The 13,930-nt window shown below is 44.9% G+C and overlaps 1 protein-coding gene across 1 annotated transcript in view; it reads left to right on the top strand.

Annotated features, from left to right (window-relative positions):
• Positions 1-13,930, top strand: part of GRAMD1B (GRAM domain containing 1B) — a 176,057-nt gene that overhangs the window by 30,952 nt on the left and 131,175 nt on the right. Inside the window, exon 2 of the mRNA XM_060017759.1 lies at positions 10,825-10,890. Within this exon, the coding sequence (XP_059873742.1) occupies positions 10,825-10,890 (66 nt within the window). The remainder of the gene's footprint in view (positions 1-10,824; positions 10,891-13,930) is intronic.

Genomic DNA, 13,930 nt, shown 5'->3' with positions numbered 1-13,930 from the left:
CACAATTCTCCTTGCTACCCCCCCCCCCCAATGGCGCCTTCAGGGGATGTAATGGGGTAGGTGTAAGTCTTTTAATTGTGTGAGGTGAGAGGCCTAGGTGAGGGATGCTTTAACCTCTGTGAAAACTATCTCAGAACAGGGCATTCGAGAAAAAAAATTTTTTTTTTCCAACCGAAGCTTGATTATCTATATTCTTGAGACCCAGGGATTAGCATGAAAATTTAAAATGCATTGTTTGGGATTAGTCGGTACAAACTGCTATATATAAAATAGGTAAGCAACTAGGTCCTATTGTATAGCATAGGGAACTATATTCAATATCTTTTTTGTTTTGTTTTGTTTTTTTGCCGTACGCAGGCCTCTCACCACTGTGGCCTCTCCCGTTGCGGAGCACAGGCTCCGGACGCACAGGCTCAGCGGCCATGGCTCACGGGCCCAGCCGCTCCGCAGCATGTGGGATCTTCCTGGACCGGGGCACGAACCCGTGTCCCCTGCATCGGCAGGTGGACTCTCAACCACTGCGCCACCAGGGAAGCCCTATATTTAATATCTTGTGATAAACTATAATGGAAAAGAATCTGAAAAAGAAGATAGATAGATAGATACACACACACACACACACACACACACACGTGTGTGTGTGTGTGTGTATAACCAAATCACTTTGCTCTACACCCGAAACTAACACAAATTGTAAATCAACTATACTTCAGTAAAAAAAGGAAACAAAAAGGAATACCAATGTCACCAAAAAAAGAAGGTACAAACTTCCAGCTATAAAATACCTAAGTCCTGGGGATGTAATGTTCAGCATGGTGACAATAGTTAATAATATGATGTTGCATATTTGAAAGTCGCTGAGAGAGTAAATCTTAAAAGCTGTTGTCACAAGGAAAAAAACTGTGGGAATTCCATGGCGGTCCAGTGGTTAGGACTTGGTGCTTTCACTGCTGGGGCCCGGGTTCAGCCCCTGGTTGGGGAACTAAGATCCCGCAGTCCTTGCGGTACGGCCAAAAAAAAAAAAAAGTAACTATGTATGGTGACAGATGTTAGACTTATTGTGGTGACCATTTTGCAATATATACAAATATCGAATCATTATGTTGTACACCTGAAACTAATACAACGTTTTATGTCAATTATACCTCAATCAAATAAATAAAAATTAAAATTCTTTTAAATTAACAGAAGAGAAAATTTAATACTCATAGGCATTTTAGAAAGAAAGAAACAAAAAAAAAAAGTTGCAGCTTTGGGCTTCAGAATCTTTTCCCACTGACGAATACCTGTGATGTCTAATTGGAGGGCCACCTTCTTTCCTGTTCGCCCTCCAATGGAGTCTGTCAAGCATGAGGCACGGCTTCCTCCTGTTGGATAACTGAGAGTTGGGCCACGACTCTGGCATAGGGGTGGGGCAGAGGAGGGCTGGTGTTAGGAGGGCCATGCCAGCCCTCATGGGTTTGCTTACAGTGGTGGCTTTATTTAGAAGGTTCACATCTAATTCAAGTTGGCATCTCCAGAGCACCAAACCCTGAAGCTTAGTCTGCTGGAAACATGGATGAATTTATGGTCCATCAGGAATTCATACAGACTGGTGGGCTCCTTGAGGTCACAGACCAGGCCTTACAAATGCAGTAAGGACTAGCAGGATACTTTGAACACAGGTGTCCAGTAAAGGTTGATGAGCATTTTGGAAGCACATCGTAATCTAGAGGGAGCATGTAATCTGTACTCAGCGAAGTGTCTTTCTTGACTGGCCGGGGAGTATTCAGCAGAAAGTGGAGACCTCAGAGGGAGGACAAGGCTAGATATTTGTACATTAATTTATCATGTTGTACATCTAATAGGTGCTAAGTACAGTGCTGGGCATTGGGGATGGAAAGAAATGACCTAAAATGGGATCTTTGTTCTCAAATAACTTACAGTGTGGTAGAAGGTATACAGAACTGAATCAGTAATTACTGTATCCCAAGGAGTATGATAAGTGTTATGATAAAGGAAAGTACAGGGCAGGGTGATATAGGGACCATAGTGTGGGTGGTGGCCATCGAGGAAGATTTCCCTGAGAAGGTACTACTTTTGGAGGATGATAATAGCTATAATATTGAGTATCTACTCAATGCCAGATACCTTTCTAAGTATTTTGTGGGTACTAGTTTATTTAATTTTCACAACACCCCAGTGAAGAAGATACTTTTATCATCCCCAGTTTATGGCGGGTGAAGTTGAGTAGGTGGAAGAATCGAGACTTGAGTGCTGACCGTCTAAGGCTAGAGCCCTCAGGCTTAATCCCTGAAGATCCTGCCTCAGCCCATGGGAATGAGTGAAACAAAGAGGGGAAGTGGAGAAAAGGATAAACCAGGCACGAGAAGAGCAAAGTCAAAGCCAGGGACCAGCAGAATGACCGGAGTGGAGAGTGAAATCCTGGAGCCGGTGAGGGAGATGTGGGAGATGTGGACGCTAGGAAGGTAGATGGCAGTCAGCTTACTGGGCTTTTATAGCTTAGTTTTAGGCTAAACTAAGGAGTTTTTGAACTTTGTTCTGAAATTAGGAGACACCTAAAGGATTTTAAGCCAGGAGGAGGGGACTTCCCTGGCAGTCCAGTGGTTAGGACTCCTCACTTTCACTGCCGAGGGCCCGGACTCAATCCCTGGCCGGGGAACTGAGATCCCTCAAACCACGCGGTCAAAAAAAATAAAGTAGTAAGCCAGGAAGAGCCGTGATCAAATCTGCATATCAGGAAGAACACTGATGTATCAGTGTCAAGGACAGAGTGGAGCAGGGCCGGGTTGGCAACAGGCAAAGCAGTCAGGAGCCGATTAAAGTAATCCCCGCAGGGAGTGATGAGAGCTTGACCTCAAGCAGTGGCAGTCAGTGTTGAAGGGAGGATGGGATGCCTTTGAGGGATAGTGAGGTAGCATCTGCAGGACCTGGTGTGAAATTGACATGGAGGTGCATTTCTGGTTTGCAGGCATCCTTAGTTGTGGAGTCCAAGGACAGGACAAAAAGATGGTGAAATCAGTATTGGGCATGTTCAGTTTGAGATTCCTGTTGGACCCATTCACCATGGCAAATGTATTATAATAAAAATAAGTATTATTAACATTTTGGAGGTACTTATTACTTGCCAAGACTTCTGTTAAGTGCTTTATATCAGTTAACTTGGTCAATCCTCCAAACAGGTGTGTGAAGTGACTTACATTTTAAAAGACAAGGGGGCAGGAATGTAGAGAGAGGTTAACAGGCTGCTCTGAGTTACTCCGATAACAAGTGGCAGAACTGGAACTCAAATCCTGGGTTTGATCTGGAAACCTCTACGCTGTTCAATAAAGCCTTCTGCAGTGATGGAGATGTTCTCTAGCTGCACTGATATGGAAGTTAATGGCCACATGTGGTCATCAGGTTCTTGAGATGTAGCTAGGACGACTAAGGAACTGAATTTTTAATGAATTTAAGCAGCCACATGTGACTAGTGACAGCTCAGTGCTGTGCTGTCTTTGGGGGTCATTAACTTATCCATCATAATTGAAGCCTTGCGTGTGGACATGATTCCCCAGAGATACATTGCCGTGGATTTTAATCTTCTGTGGGTTGCATTCTCTATTTGAGAATCGGATGAGAGCTATAAACCCTCTCCCCTGAATGTGTGATATAACAATTTCAGAGAAACTAGGCTCCCCGGGTGTAAAGCTGGAAGAGCAAGAAACCCAATAAAATGTGAACTCCTTGAGCGTGGAGGTTTCATCTGTTTCATTTGCTACTTTGTATTTGGTATCTAGATTCTAGAACAATGCCTGGCCTATAGTTGGTATCAGATAATTTATTAAATGAGTGGCTGAATGAGTCCTGGGAAACATTTTAGGACCAACCAGAAGAAGAGTCCATGAAGTTCCCTAAAAAAGAAGAGAGAAAAAAAAAAAAAAAAAAAAAAAAAAAAAAGAAGAGAAAAACAAAAGTAGGATAAAATCCAAGAAAGAGGGCTTCCCTGGTGGCACAGTGGTTGAGAGTCCGCCTGCCGATGCAGGGGACACGGGTTTGTGCCCCGGTCCGGGAAGATCCCACATGCCGCGGAGCGGCTGGGCCCGTGAGCCATGGCCGCTGAGCCTGTGCATCCGGAGCTTGTGCTCCGCAACGGGAGAGGCCACAACAGTGAGAGGCCTGCGTACCGCAAAAAAAAAAATCCAAGAAAGAGCAGAGGGTTTTGTCATAGAAGGCAAGAAGGGTGAAGTTTAAAGAATGGGAATAATCATCAATGCCAGACCTGCCTGGGTGGTCAAATGAGGTTAGGATGTAACTGTTGTCATTGGCTTTGGCAGTAACAGAGGTCTTGGTCGATCAAACCAAGGAGGGGTAAGGGTGTGGTCCAGGTTACAGTGACTAATTCACGAAATCTATGGTGAGGAAGCAGAGGCAGTGAGTGTGATGTCCAGTGGGTCTCTATCCTGGTTGCTCCCCAGAATCACTGGGAAGCTTTTAAAAAATACGCATTCCTGGACAGGCTCAGACTCTGACTTGGTAAATTTGGGGAGGGGGCCAAGGAATCTGCATAGAAAAGCTTCTAGCTTATTCTGATACAGATTTTTTTTTAAGTAATTTAGTTTATTGATTGCCTTAGGAGCATTAAAATGTTTTAAAGATGAACAATTTTAAATTACATAGAAAAATCAATAAATGAGATATGCCTGAAATAGGGAGATGAGGATTTCTTCTTTGTTTATTAATAACTGCTTAATTATCACAACACATTATATGCAAATCTCTGATAGAGTTTTGATGGAAGTTCGGCAGTCACCAAATAGTGCATTCTTTCAATAAAATATGGCCCTGTAGGGAAGGAAGGAAACATAAAGGAGTTGAGGGAGAGATTTTATTTTTTAAAGACAGAGACATGGGTATGTTTAGAGGCAGAAGAATTATTCAATAGAGAAACATTAGTGAGTTGTAATGAGTTAAAAGATATTTAGCTGGATTCTGAATCCCTCAATCTTTGACCAGCTACTTACATTGCTACTTGTTCCCAGGGAAGGCATTAAGCAGAAGCAGTCCTGCTACCTTTGTAGACAGATCATTAATCTTCACACAGAGCATGTTATTTTCTAAGTAGTAATTGAGAATATTCAGTTATGTTGTATAAGAAGCTGGCAGGCATTGGCAGTGTCCCAAATCACATCTGTTTACTTATCTTCTATTATTAGACTTTCCTATACCCGCTTGCCAGATGACAAACAGAAACTATTCTCTTTTATTCTCTACTTACAGGCTACCTGCCTTTCTTCCCCCAGATGCCCTTCCTCTTTAAACTGAAATGGTAGACGCTAGAGTCATTTCTCAGGTAGATATAATTCAACATGAAAATCCAGCCTTTTATCAGTGACAGTGCAACTCTACTTTTCAAGTCAGTGGCTCTCAACATTTTTTATCATAAGGTTCTCTTCTGTTAATTTCCTCCCATGTATTGGATGTTTCAAAGTATTTATCTGCCAAACTAACTGTGAATATTAAGTACAATTGATGTCCAACATTTCTGGTACACCTACCAAGGCCCAAACGTGGCGCTAGACACTCTCTATAGATGATTTCTACCATTTCTAATCCCCACTGCAGTCCTTAAAGCCATGTGGTGTATACCCATGTCTGACACTTAGAAAAGTTAAATAATTTGCCCAGTATCACTGTGCTAAGTGGCAGAACTTGTGTCTTCCTGATTCCAAATCTTGAACTCATGCTGGGAAATAGGCTGAGAGAGGGTAAGGGACTTGGTCAAAGTTATAGGGCCAATAAGAAACAAAGCCAGGGCGAACCTTGGTTTGTCTGTCTCCATGCTATTCTACTACATCGACTAAATTTCTTCCCCCACTTAAAAAAATTTTTTTTATTAATTTTTATTGGAGTATAGTTGCTTTACAACATCGTGTTATTAGTTTCTTGCTGTATAGCAAAGTGAATCAGTCATACGTATACATATCCCCCACTTTTATTAATCAGACATTTATCAATCAAAGCCACTCTGAGCTTTTCAGAGCTTCTAATTAGCATAAGATAATTGGTATTAACACACTAGATTGCTCTGATTAGAGCCGGAAGCAAAGAAATGCGAAAAATGAGTGCACAGCCTTCGTGTCGGTAAATGTACAGGTTCCATTAGGCTCTGGAAATACTAAATGACATCTCGCATAGCCCCATAACTGCTTGGAATCCCCTGAATCTCCCAAAACCCCTTCCCGGCTTAGGAGACCCCATTTGTGTTGTCTGGGTGAGAAAGAACTGTTTCTACTTAGGAAGCACCAGCTCAGAAAAAGTGCCAAATTTAGTTTCCACAGGAGTGAAGCTGTACTTTGCAGAGGGCAGAAGGACACCTTCCTGGTGGCTTGTGGGTTTAGGCTGACCTTCCTGCCAGTGCCCGGGGGTGGGGGAGGGAGGAAGGGAGACCAGTGGAATCATGGGAATTTACCCAGCCTGCCTTGCGGAGCTTCCTGCTAGCTCGGTATCCTGTGAATTTCTGCCTCTGGAGTGTGCTCTGCCTCCGATTACAATGGATTTTTCCCAGCCAGGGTTACTGGTTCAGTGTGACCTTCTAGGATAAGCTCCCAGCACTAGCTTGCTGGCAGAGAACGAAACCAGGACTCCAGATTCGATTCGCTTCAGCTGTTTTCCCTCCGGAACATTGCGGGACGCACAGAAGCGCTTCCCCACCGTATTTAGTAACACAGTGTGCTGTTTCAAAATTTAATTTCTACAGTGGTTTTTATCAGCAGCTTGAATTTACAGCAGGAGGGATTGTAGTCAGCCTCATGCGTTTTCTAGCTCTTTTGGGGGAAAGGCAAACGGTTGCTTATACAACTTCCCTTCCTTGCAGTGTTAAGCTGACTTTCAGTCATCTGGTGCCCAGGCTAAGTCATTCCAAATCGGTGTTTGGAGTTTCTTTACAGACTTTCTAAGAGACGTTTTCATCCGTGAGCGCCCTCTGCCGGACTTCCTTCAAGTTCTTCTCAGCTTCCTTAAGCCGTAGAGCCCGCACTGGCCACCTGTCCCTCCAAGGCCTTGACTGAAATGGAGCGGTTGTGGACGTGGCCCTTGACCTCTGGCCTTCCACAGCCCTCTGCAAGCACCCTACCGTGGTGACGGCTCTTCTGCATGACCTCAGAAGACCGGCAGATTCATTTAGGGAGCAGGGTGAGCTGCCCAGCGTCCAGGTGGTCTGTACTGTTTGAAAAGGCTCATATAAAAGAGGAGCTGAGAATTTTGCCAGAGAGCAAGGCCATGTCTGAATCTCTGCTCAACAATGATCATTTCATGGGGTTGGGTGGAGTGGTAGTGGTTGGCGTCTATCTCACCTTTAAAGACGGTGGGAAAAAAAGTTCTGAAAATGGGAGGAGAGAGGACCAGCTTCCTTTGGCGGGTGGGGAGGCAGGGGGGTGTCTAGAGGAGGAGGGAGCCTATGCGTGCTGCAGCTGTTGCTGCTGTGGAGTTACCCGTAGTTCCTTCTGTTCTACGTTCTCCTCTCCAATATGTTGCCTGAAATTCCCCAGCAGAAGTGTCTGCGACCTGCGCCCCTTCATCCTTCCGGTGTTGCTGCATCGCAGTGCTCAGGGAACACTTGTGTCTCCTAGACTGGGGCTCCTTACGTCCCAGCCTTCTAGCACAGTGCCTGGTAGGTGGTAAATGTTTGGTGAGCCGAGCTGAACCAGAATGCCCTCTCAGGATTCCCTGCCGGTCCAGTGGTTAGGACTCTGCGCTTTCACTGCCGGGGGCCTGGGTTCAGTCCCTGGATGGGAAACTAAAATCCCACAAGTCACGCGGAGTGGCCAAGTAAATTAAGAAAAAAAAAAAAAAAAAAACGCCCTCTCTTCTCAGTTCTGCTCATCCTGAATCTGTTCAAATTTCAAGTGTCAGCAAAAAAACCCTTGCTGTTGAGATGGTCTTCTCTTACCAGCCCCAGAAGGAAGTGATCTTTCTCTGGTCTATGTTTCTGTAGCTTTTAATATTTACTTCTAAGAGTTATCATTTTCTACTTTTAAATGTAGTTTAAAATTATAGTTTATATTGACTCTTACTTTCCAGATTGTAAACACCTTGAGAGCAGGATCCCTGTCTGATTCACGTCTTTATTTTCCATGACCCACAAAACGATGACTTGCACATAATAATAGCATTTGTACAACAGTTAGTATGTGCCAAGCAGTATTCTCCATACTTCACATATGTTCATTCTTTAATTCTTACAGCAGCTTTACATTCTTTAATCCTTACAACAGTAAGAACTATCGTAACATCTATCTCCATTTTGTAGGTAAGGAAAATGACTTCTAATTTGCTCAGGGTTGTGTTAAGTAGGAAGTGGAGGAAGTTGGATGTAACCTGAGGCAGCGTATTCCAAAGTATTGACTTAACTTGGATGCTGCCTTTTGACATATGTGCACATAGAGAGCATTGGAGAAATACTTGTTGAATGCATGCACGTTGATATTTCTTAGTTATTTGGAACCAATAAATCCTTTGAAGGTGATCCATTGTTAACTTTTCATCTCCACCCTCTGAACGGTTTTCTAAGCAATGGGAAGGCCAGAAGGGGGCGCCAGAAAGTTGGTTCTAGTTTTGGTTTCAGAAGCTGGATGGCTTGGCCTCCTTCAGGTTCTGGTTTGGAAGTCAGCAGTGCCATCTAGTGAGATAACTTGCTAAAATCAGCTCACGATTATTTTTCTGAAACTCTGGTACTTCTCATTTAGTTCTGGGAGCCCCTCTATTAGCTTTACTTTAAGCCTTGATTGCCAGAGTGAGGGTAGGGTGAGAAGGAAGCACAGCCCCATTATAGATAGCTTAAATGGAGTCCAGTTTGATCTCTTCCGTGAAGAGGCCGTGATGCTGATTGTGGTCATTGGGTTGGTTGAGCCCCTTTGGGTGTTAGATAGTGTAAACCACTGGGTTCCAGACAGCCCTCCCTCCTACTTCTCCTCACATGTACTGCCAACGGTGTAGACTGGTATTCCTCTCTCTCTTTTTTTTTCTTTTTAAATTATTATTATTATTGTTATTTTGGTTTTTCTCTCTTGATGCTGAGTCTGCTGTGGAGTTGGAGTTCCAGTCATCTGTGGGTTGCCTACTGTAGTCTTAACACCTATTCCAAGTTGTATAGAAGAGGGTGCTTGATACATATGACAGGTCAGTCCCAATGTAAGAAATCCCACGGGTTAGCAACACAGCAGTATAATTTTGTTATAAGGAGTTTTTAAAAGGCAAGTCTATGAGACCTTGCAAAGAGGGAATGATGAGTAGCCACATGTTCTCCACAGGGAACGAGCGGCAAAAAAAAAGTGCTTTGTGTAGAGTAAAAGAAAACACAGAATTGTGTACACACTTGGTTGTGCCAAGCAACTGGAAGCTTTGTGTGTGGTGCTGTTCTGATGTCTGGCATGTGTGTGTGTGTGTGTGTGTAGGTGTATGTTTGTGTATTTGAAAATTTGATGTAAATTGCTTCTAAGTTCATTTACTTCTTGCTGAAAAATCAGAACATCAGAGCGTGGTTGTAAAATCGCGTGCTTCTTTGGTGGAGAAGCAGTCACTGGGGCAGGCACCTACCCTACAAGATCGTTCACAGTTTGCCATCTTCTGGGGATCTAGTCTAAGGAGTGTACTCTATAGAGAGCAGTGCTTTTTATGGCTGAACAAGCCACCAGAACAAGGGAACAAGGGTGGTTGTACTGGGCCTGGGTTATAGTGACATTTATGGTAACAGGAATTTATTATGAATGGAATCTATGCCAAACAGGGGTTTGCTAACTTTTTCTGTAAGGGGCCATACAGTAAATATTTAGGCTTTGTGGGTCTAATGGCCTCACTACTGCACTTATTCAGTTCTGCCTTAACTGCACAGCTCTGCCATTGTAGCAAAAAAGCAGCCCTGGTTAGTATGCGAATGAATGGGTGTGGCTGTGTTTCAATAAAACTTTATTTATGACATCATTTTGAATTTCATATAATTTTCACATGTCATGAAATATTATTATCATTTAAAAAATGTTTATTCCCAGCCATTTAAAAAAGCAAACACCATTCTTAGCCCACGGGGCCTCCAGACTCTTGATTAGAAACCTGGAGTACTTAATAATTAGCAATTAATAAAAATTATTTGTTCACCAGCTTTCTGTTCAGTTAGTGTCATAAGGTGTCTGAACAGCTTTTCTTTCTCTTGAGTAGGATGAATGACTGTTGAATTCCACAGTCATTTAAAGTAAGCACTTCAAGAACTCTTGTGAGTTGAAGCTCTATAATCTTCGTGCCTACAGGGCTTTAAGGAGTGGAGGGACTCCACCTTCTAATCCCTCTTTCGTCCCTCACCCTCTTCAGCCTTCCCTGGAGGCAGGGAAGCAGGCCGGGTGGCCCCAGACTCCATCAAGTCTCAAGTCTTTCTCCTGCTGGAATTCCCTCCTGCCCGCACCCCTCCCCTTCCTGCCCACAAGACTGCGAGCCAGCACCTTGAGTGTCTCAGGGGAGGCGGAAGAATGGGATTATTCTGTCCTACAGATCTAGAGGCCCAGGTACAGAGAATGCCAGAGGCATTCACTCTCTGAGACTGTGTGGCCTGGGAAGAAGAAGGTGATAGGTCAGGATCTTCCTCTTGTGCTTTAGGTATGATGGGTGGGTTTTTCACCAAATGTGTCTCAGTTCCACCATCTGGCAGTATACCCTCTGTGTAAACTTCCCCGGGGAACGTCTACCTTTAAGATGTTGTAACCCCATTTCTCCATTGAGCTGAAGTCTAGATGCTCTCCCCCAGGGTTGAGAAAGAAGCGGAACGTTAACGGTTCACATCCTGTCTTTTCTCAGCAGCCAGCAGAGCAGTCATGACGATGACTCTAGCAGGTTCCTGAGTCCTCGGGTGCGGGAAGAAAGGTAAGATCGCATGAGGAGGGAGAGATGGGAGCAGCGATTACAGTGGGTGGGGAAAATGTTTGAGGAAGATAGTGCTTCTGCCGCGAATGAGAACTGTGGGAAACTGCAGAGAAATAGGGGCCCGCCAGACCTCTGTGCTCAAACACGGCTTAGAAGGAGGATGCTCCCCCTCGACCCGAGTAGAGGGGACCGATTCTAAAGGCTTTTGGTGTCCAGCAGGGGAAGAAGTCAGTGTGTGGAAACCAAGTCCGTTGGGAAGATGTCAGAGTGGACTTGGCACCTGAGGCATACTCTAGAGGTCGGGTACGGTGTGGAGCGAGAGGGGAAAGGGTATTTTGTGCCCGAGGAAAACGGCGTGGCTGGGGATGCGTGTGTGGCATCAGAGTGGTACCTGAAAGGTGGGTTCGCCTCTTGGTGGGTGTCAACCAAAAGATACAACCAAGCTAAAGATCGGAGGAAGGAAGGAGTTATCCCAAAGCAGTGTTTCCCTCACAGCAAAACTGGGGAAGTTTTAAGCTAAGGGTATTCATGCATATTCATGAGGGGCTTGAGCTGAGGAGAATTCAGCATGAATTTGCGACAGAGGTCGACAGAGTTCAAGCGTTAGTTGATTGAGGTGAGGAGCGTGGACATCATCCTTCCGTCCTCCACCTGGGTGGGGGGCACGTGGGAGTCAGCATCATTAACCTGTTAACTTCTCCCACCTGGTTGGGGTTTCTGTATCTGCAAAACAGCTCAAGGATATTGTTGTGTGTATCCCTGGAGGGGGATCCAGGACCCTGCCCCAAGGCTGCCCTATTGTTTCTTGACTGTTCCTCTTCTGTCGCCTCCGTATCCCCTCCCTTCCCTGATTAGCAACTGTTTGAACCTGCCCGCTGGAACTCAGGGAAGGTCATGGAGGCTGAATGAAGCCTATTTCCTGTAATCAAGAAGTGGGGGGCCCAGAAAGGCTTTTGTGCCCTGGAGCCCCACAGGGTCCTGCTCGGTATCACTATCTGTTTGCAAGATGACAGCAGAACACCAGGATTGGAGTGGATGGTAGGTGTCAGAGGTTAACGGAGAATGAGGTGGGGTGTACAGGGGGCCCTGAGGATACGGAGGCTCCTGGATGCCCGTTTGAGGCTCTGAGGTGGGACTGGGGCTGTGGGCCCCAGGTGGCATCTGCGGCATGGAGCGCCTCTGAATGGTAGACAGAGGGAGTGGTCTGCTGCAGCAAGTTAAACTTCTGTGCCCAGCGAAGGTGGACCGTGCTGACCTTCACGGGAAGGGGGTCTCAGCAGGCAGGCCGCGGGGCTCTGCTTTTGGTCTAGCTCTGCTTATCATTTTCATCAACAAACCGGATGAAAATGCAGAAGGTACTTTTACCTCATTTGTCAAACTTATGGTGGCTGCTCAGCTGAGAGGGAGTAGAGAGAACACCAAGGACGATAGAGCCAAGACTTAGTATTATTTCAAATAGAACAGTAGGTGGAAACAACACGGAGTATTTTAAAAAAGGAAATGTGCTATTATATATTTATATTAGAATAGTTTCTTGAGTGTAAGGTTACCACGGGGAGCCTAACTTGACAGGATTTCATGTGGAAAAGAACTTAAGGGTTACTTTTTAACCAGCCGCATATGAGCCAGTGATCTGAAGCAAGTACCAAATGATCTGTAAAAGTCTGAGTTCATTACTGGAAGGATGGAGCATGGATTTAAAAAAAAAAAAAGGTCTTACTGTAGTCTGTACTAGTTTGACCATATCGGATGTATTATTCTCCGTTCTTTGGAAAAGGATATTGATAAATTAGAGTTCAGAAAAGAATGATCAAGATGATAACTATGTGATTATAAGGATTGGTTGAAGGAAACAGGTTTAGCCTGGAAAAGAGAAGGTTTAGAATGACTATAGCAGCACTCTTTAAATATCTGAAAGCCTAAGAAATAGAACTAGAGGGGTAGGAGTTACAGCGAGAAGGATTTCAGCTCAGGATAAGAAAGAACTTTTCCATGACGAGAGCTGTACTGCAATGGAACAGGCCTTGTAAAGTAATGAACTATCTCCTCCATACAGGTGTTCAGACAAAAGCTAGATGGTATGTCATGAAAAGGGTTTCATCCTGGGCAGGAGGGTGGGACCTTCCCTTTATATTTATAAAGTTTTATGAGTTCTGCGCTAGTTCTCAGTTTTGTGCTTGTTACTAAGCAAAATTAACAGTTCAGCTCATCAATTTAGGCAGAGGCATGGGGCCTCCAAGGAGCAAAGATTAATCACTCTTGTAAAGATGCTTTCATCAGTTATGATCTGATGGCAGTGCCCTCAGTCTCTAGAGTGGCCTTCGCTCTCTTTTCAGTGCTGTCTGGATTTCGACAACCATACTCTCAAAATTGGAAGGGTCCGTAGAGTTGCCCAGCAGAACTCCCTTCCCTGTGCTTGGGCGCCAAACATCTCTGGAAGCGTTCCATCCATTTCTGATCATCATACCTTCAGCTGCTCCTCGTCTATCTGCCCTATGATTGGCAGCTCCTCGGGTCGCTCTGTTTTATCCCTGCTGCTTAGGGCATTCCTGGGAGAGATGAATAAGTGCCAAATTGTACATACTCTGCCATGCATTTTTCCCAAGGCTGCTTGCTAACTGGAGAGAGCCCTGCCTTTTTGTTCAGTAGTTGGGATTGTATGCTGATAAAAATTATATTCTAGCTCCTTCTCTGCCCACTCCCCCAACCAAGTGAAATGTTATGGAGGGTCTCCCTTCCACACCTCTGCCCAGAAAAATCCTCTAAATGTCTTCCCTGGTCCTTTCTTCTCCCTGGCCCACCGACAGCCCCCTGAACTCTTCACGGTGGATGTTGGATACAGTTCTGCACTAGCTCACCTTGGGCAGTATGGGAAACTGAGAGGGCTGGGATCAGAAGGATGCTTCTTGTGGCGGTCCCTGTGGACCCCTCCCCTCGAAACTCAGGACGGATGTGTGTTCCCCATGGCGTTTCTGAATGAATTCTTTTTTCCCTTCTCAGCCAGTGGGTTCTCCTGGAGAGAGCAAGTCCTCAGAGTGCT

Source organism: Delphinus delphis, chromosome 8 (genome assembly GCF_949987515.2).
Source record: "Delphinus delphis chromosome 8, mDelDel1.2, whole genome shotgun sequence".
NCBI classification, from domain to species: domain Eukaryota; kingdom Metazoa; phylum Chordata; class Mammalia; order Artiodactyla; family Delphinidae; genus Delphinus; species Delphinus delphis.
The sequence above is the reverse complement of the archived record's forward strand: the minus strand, read 5'-3'. Positions and strand labels throughout refer to the sequence as shown.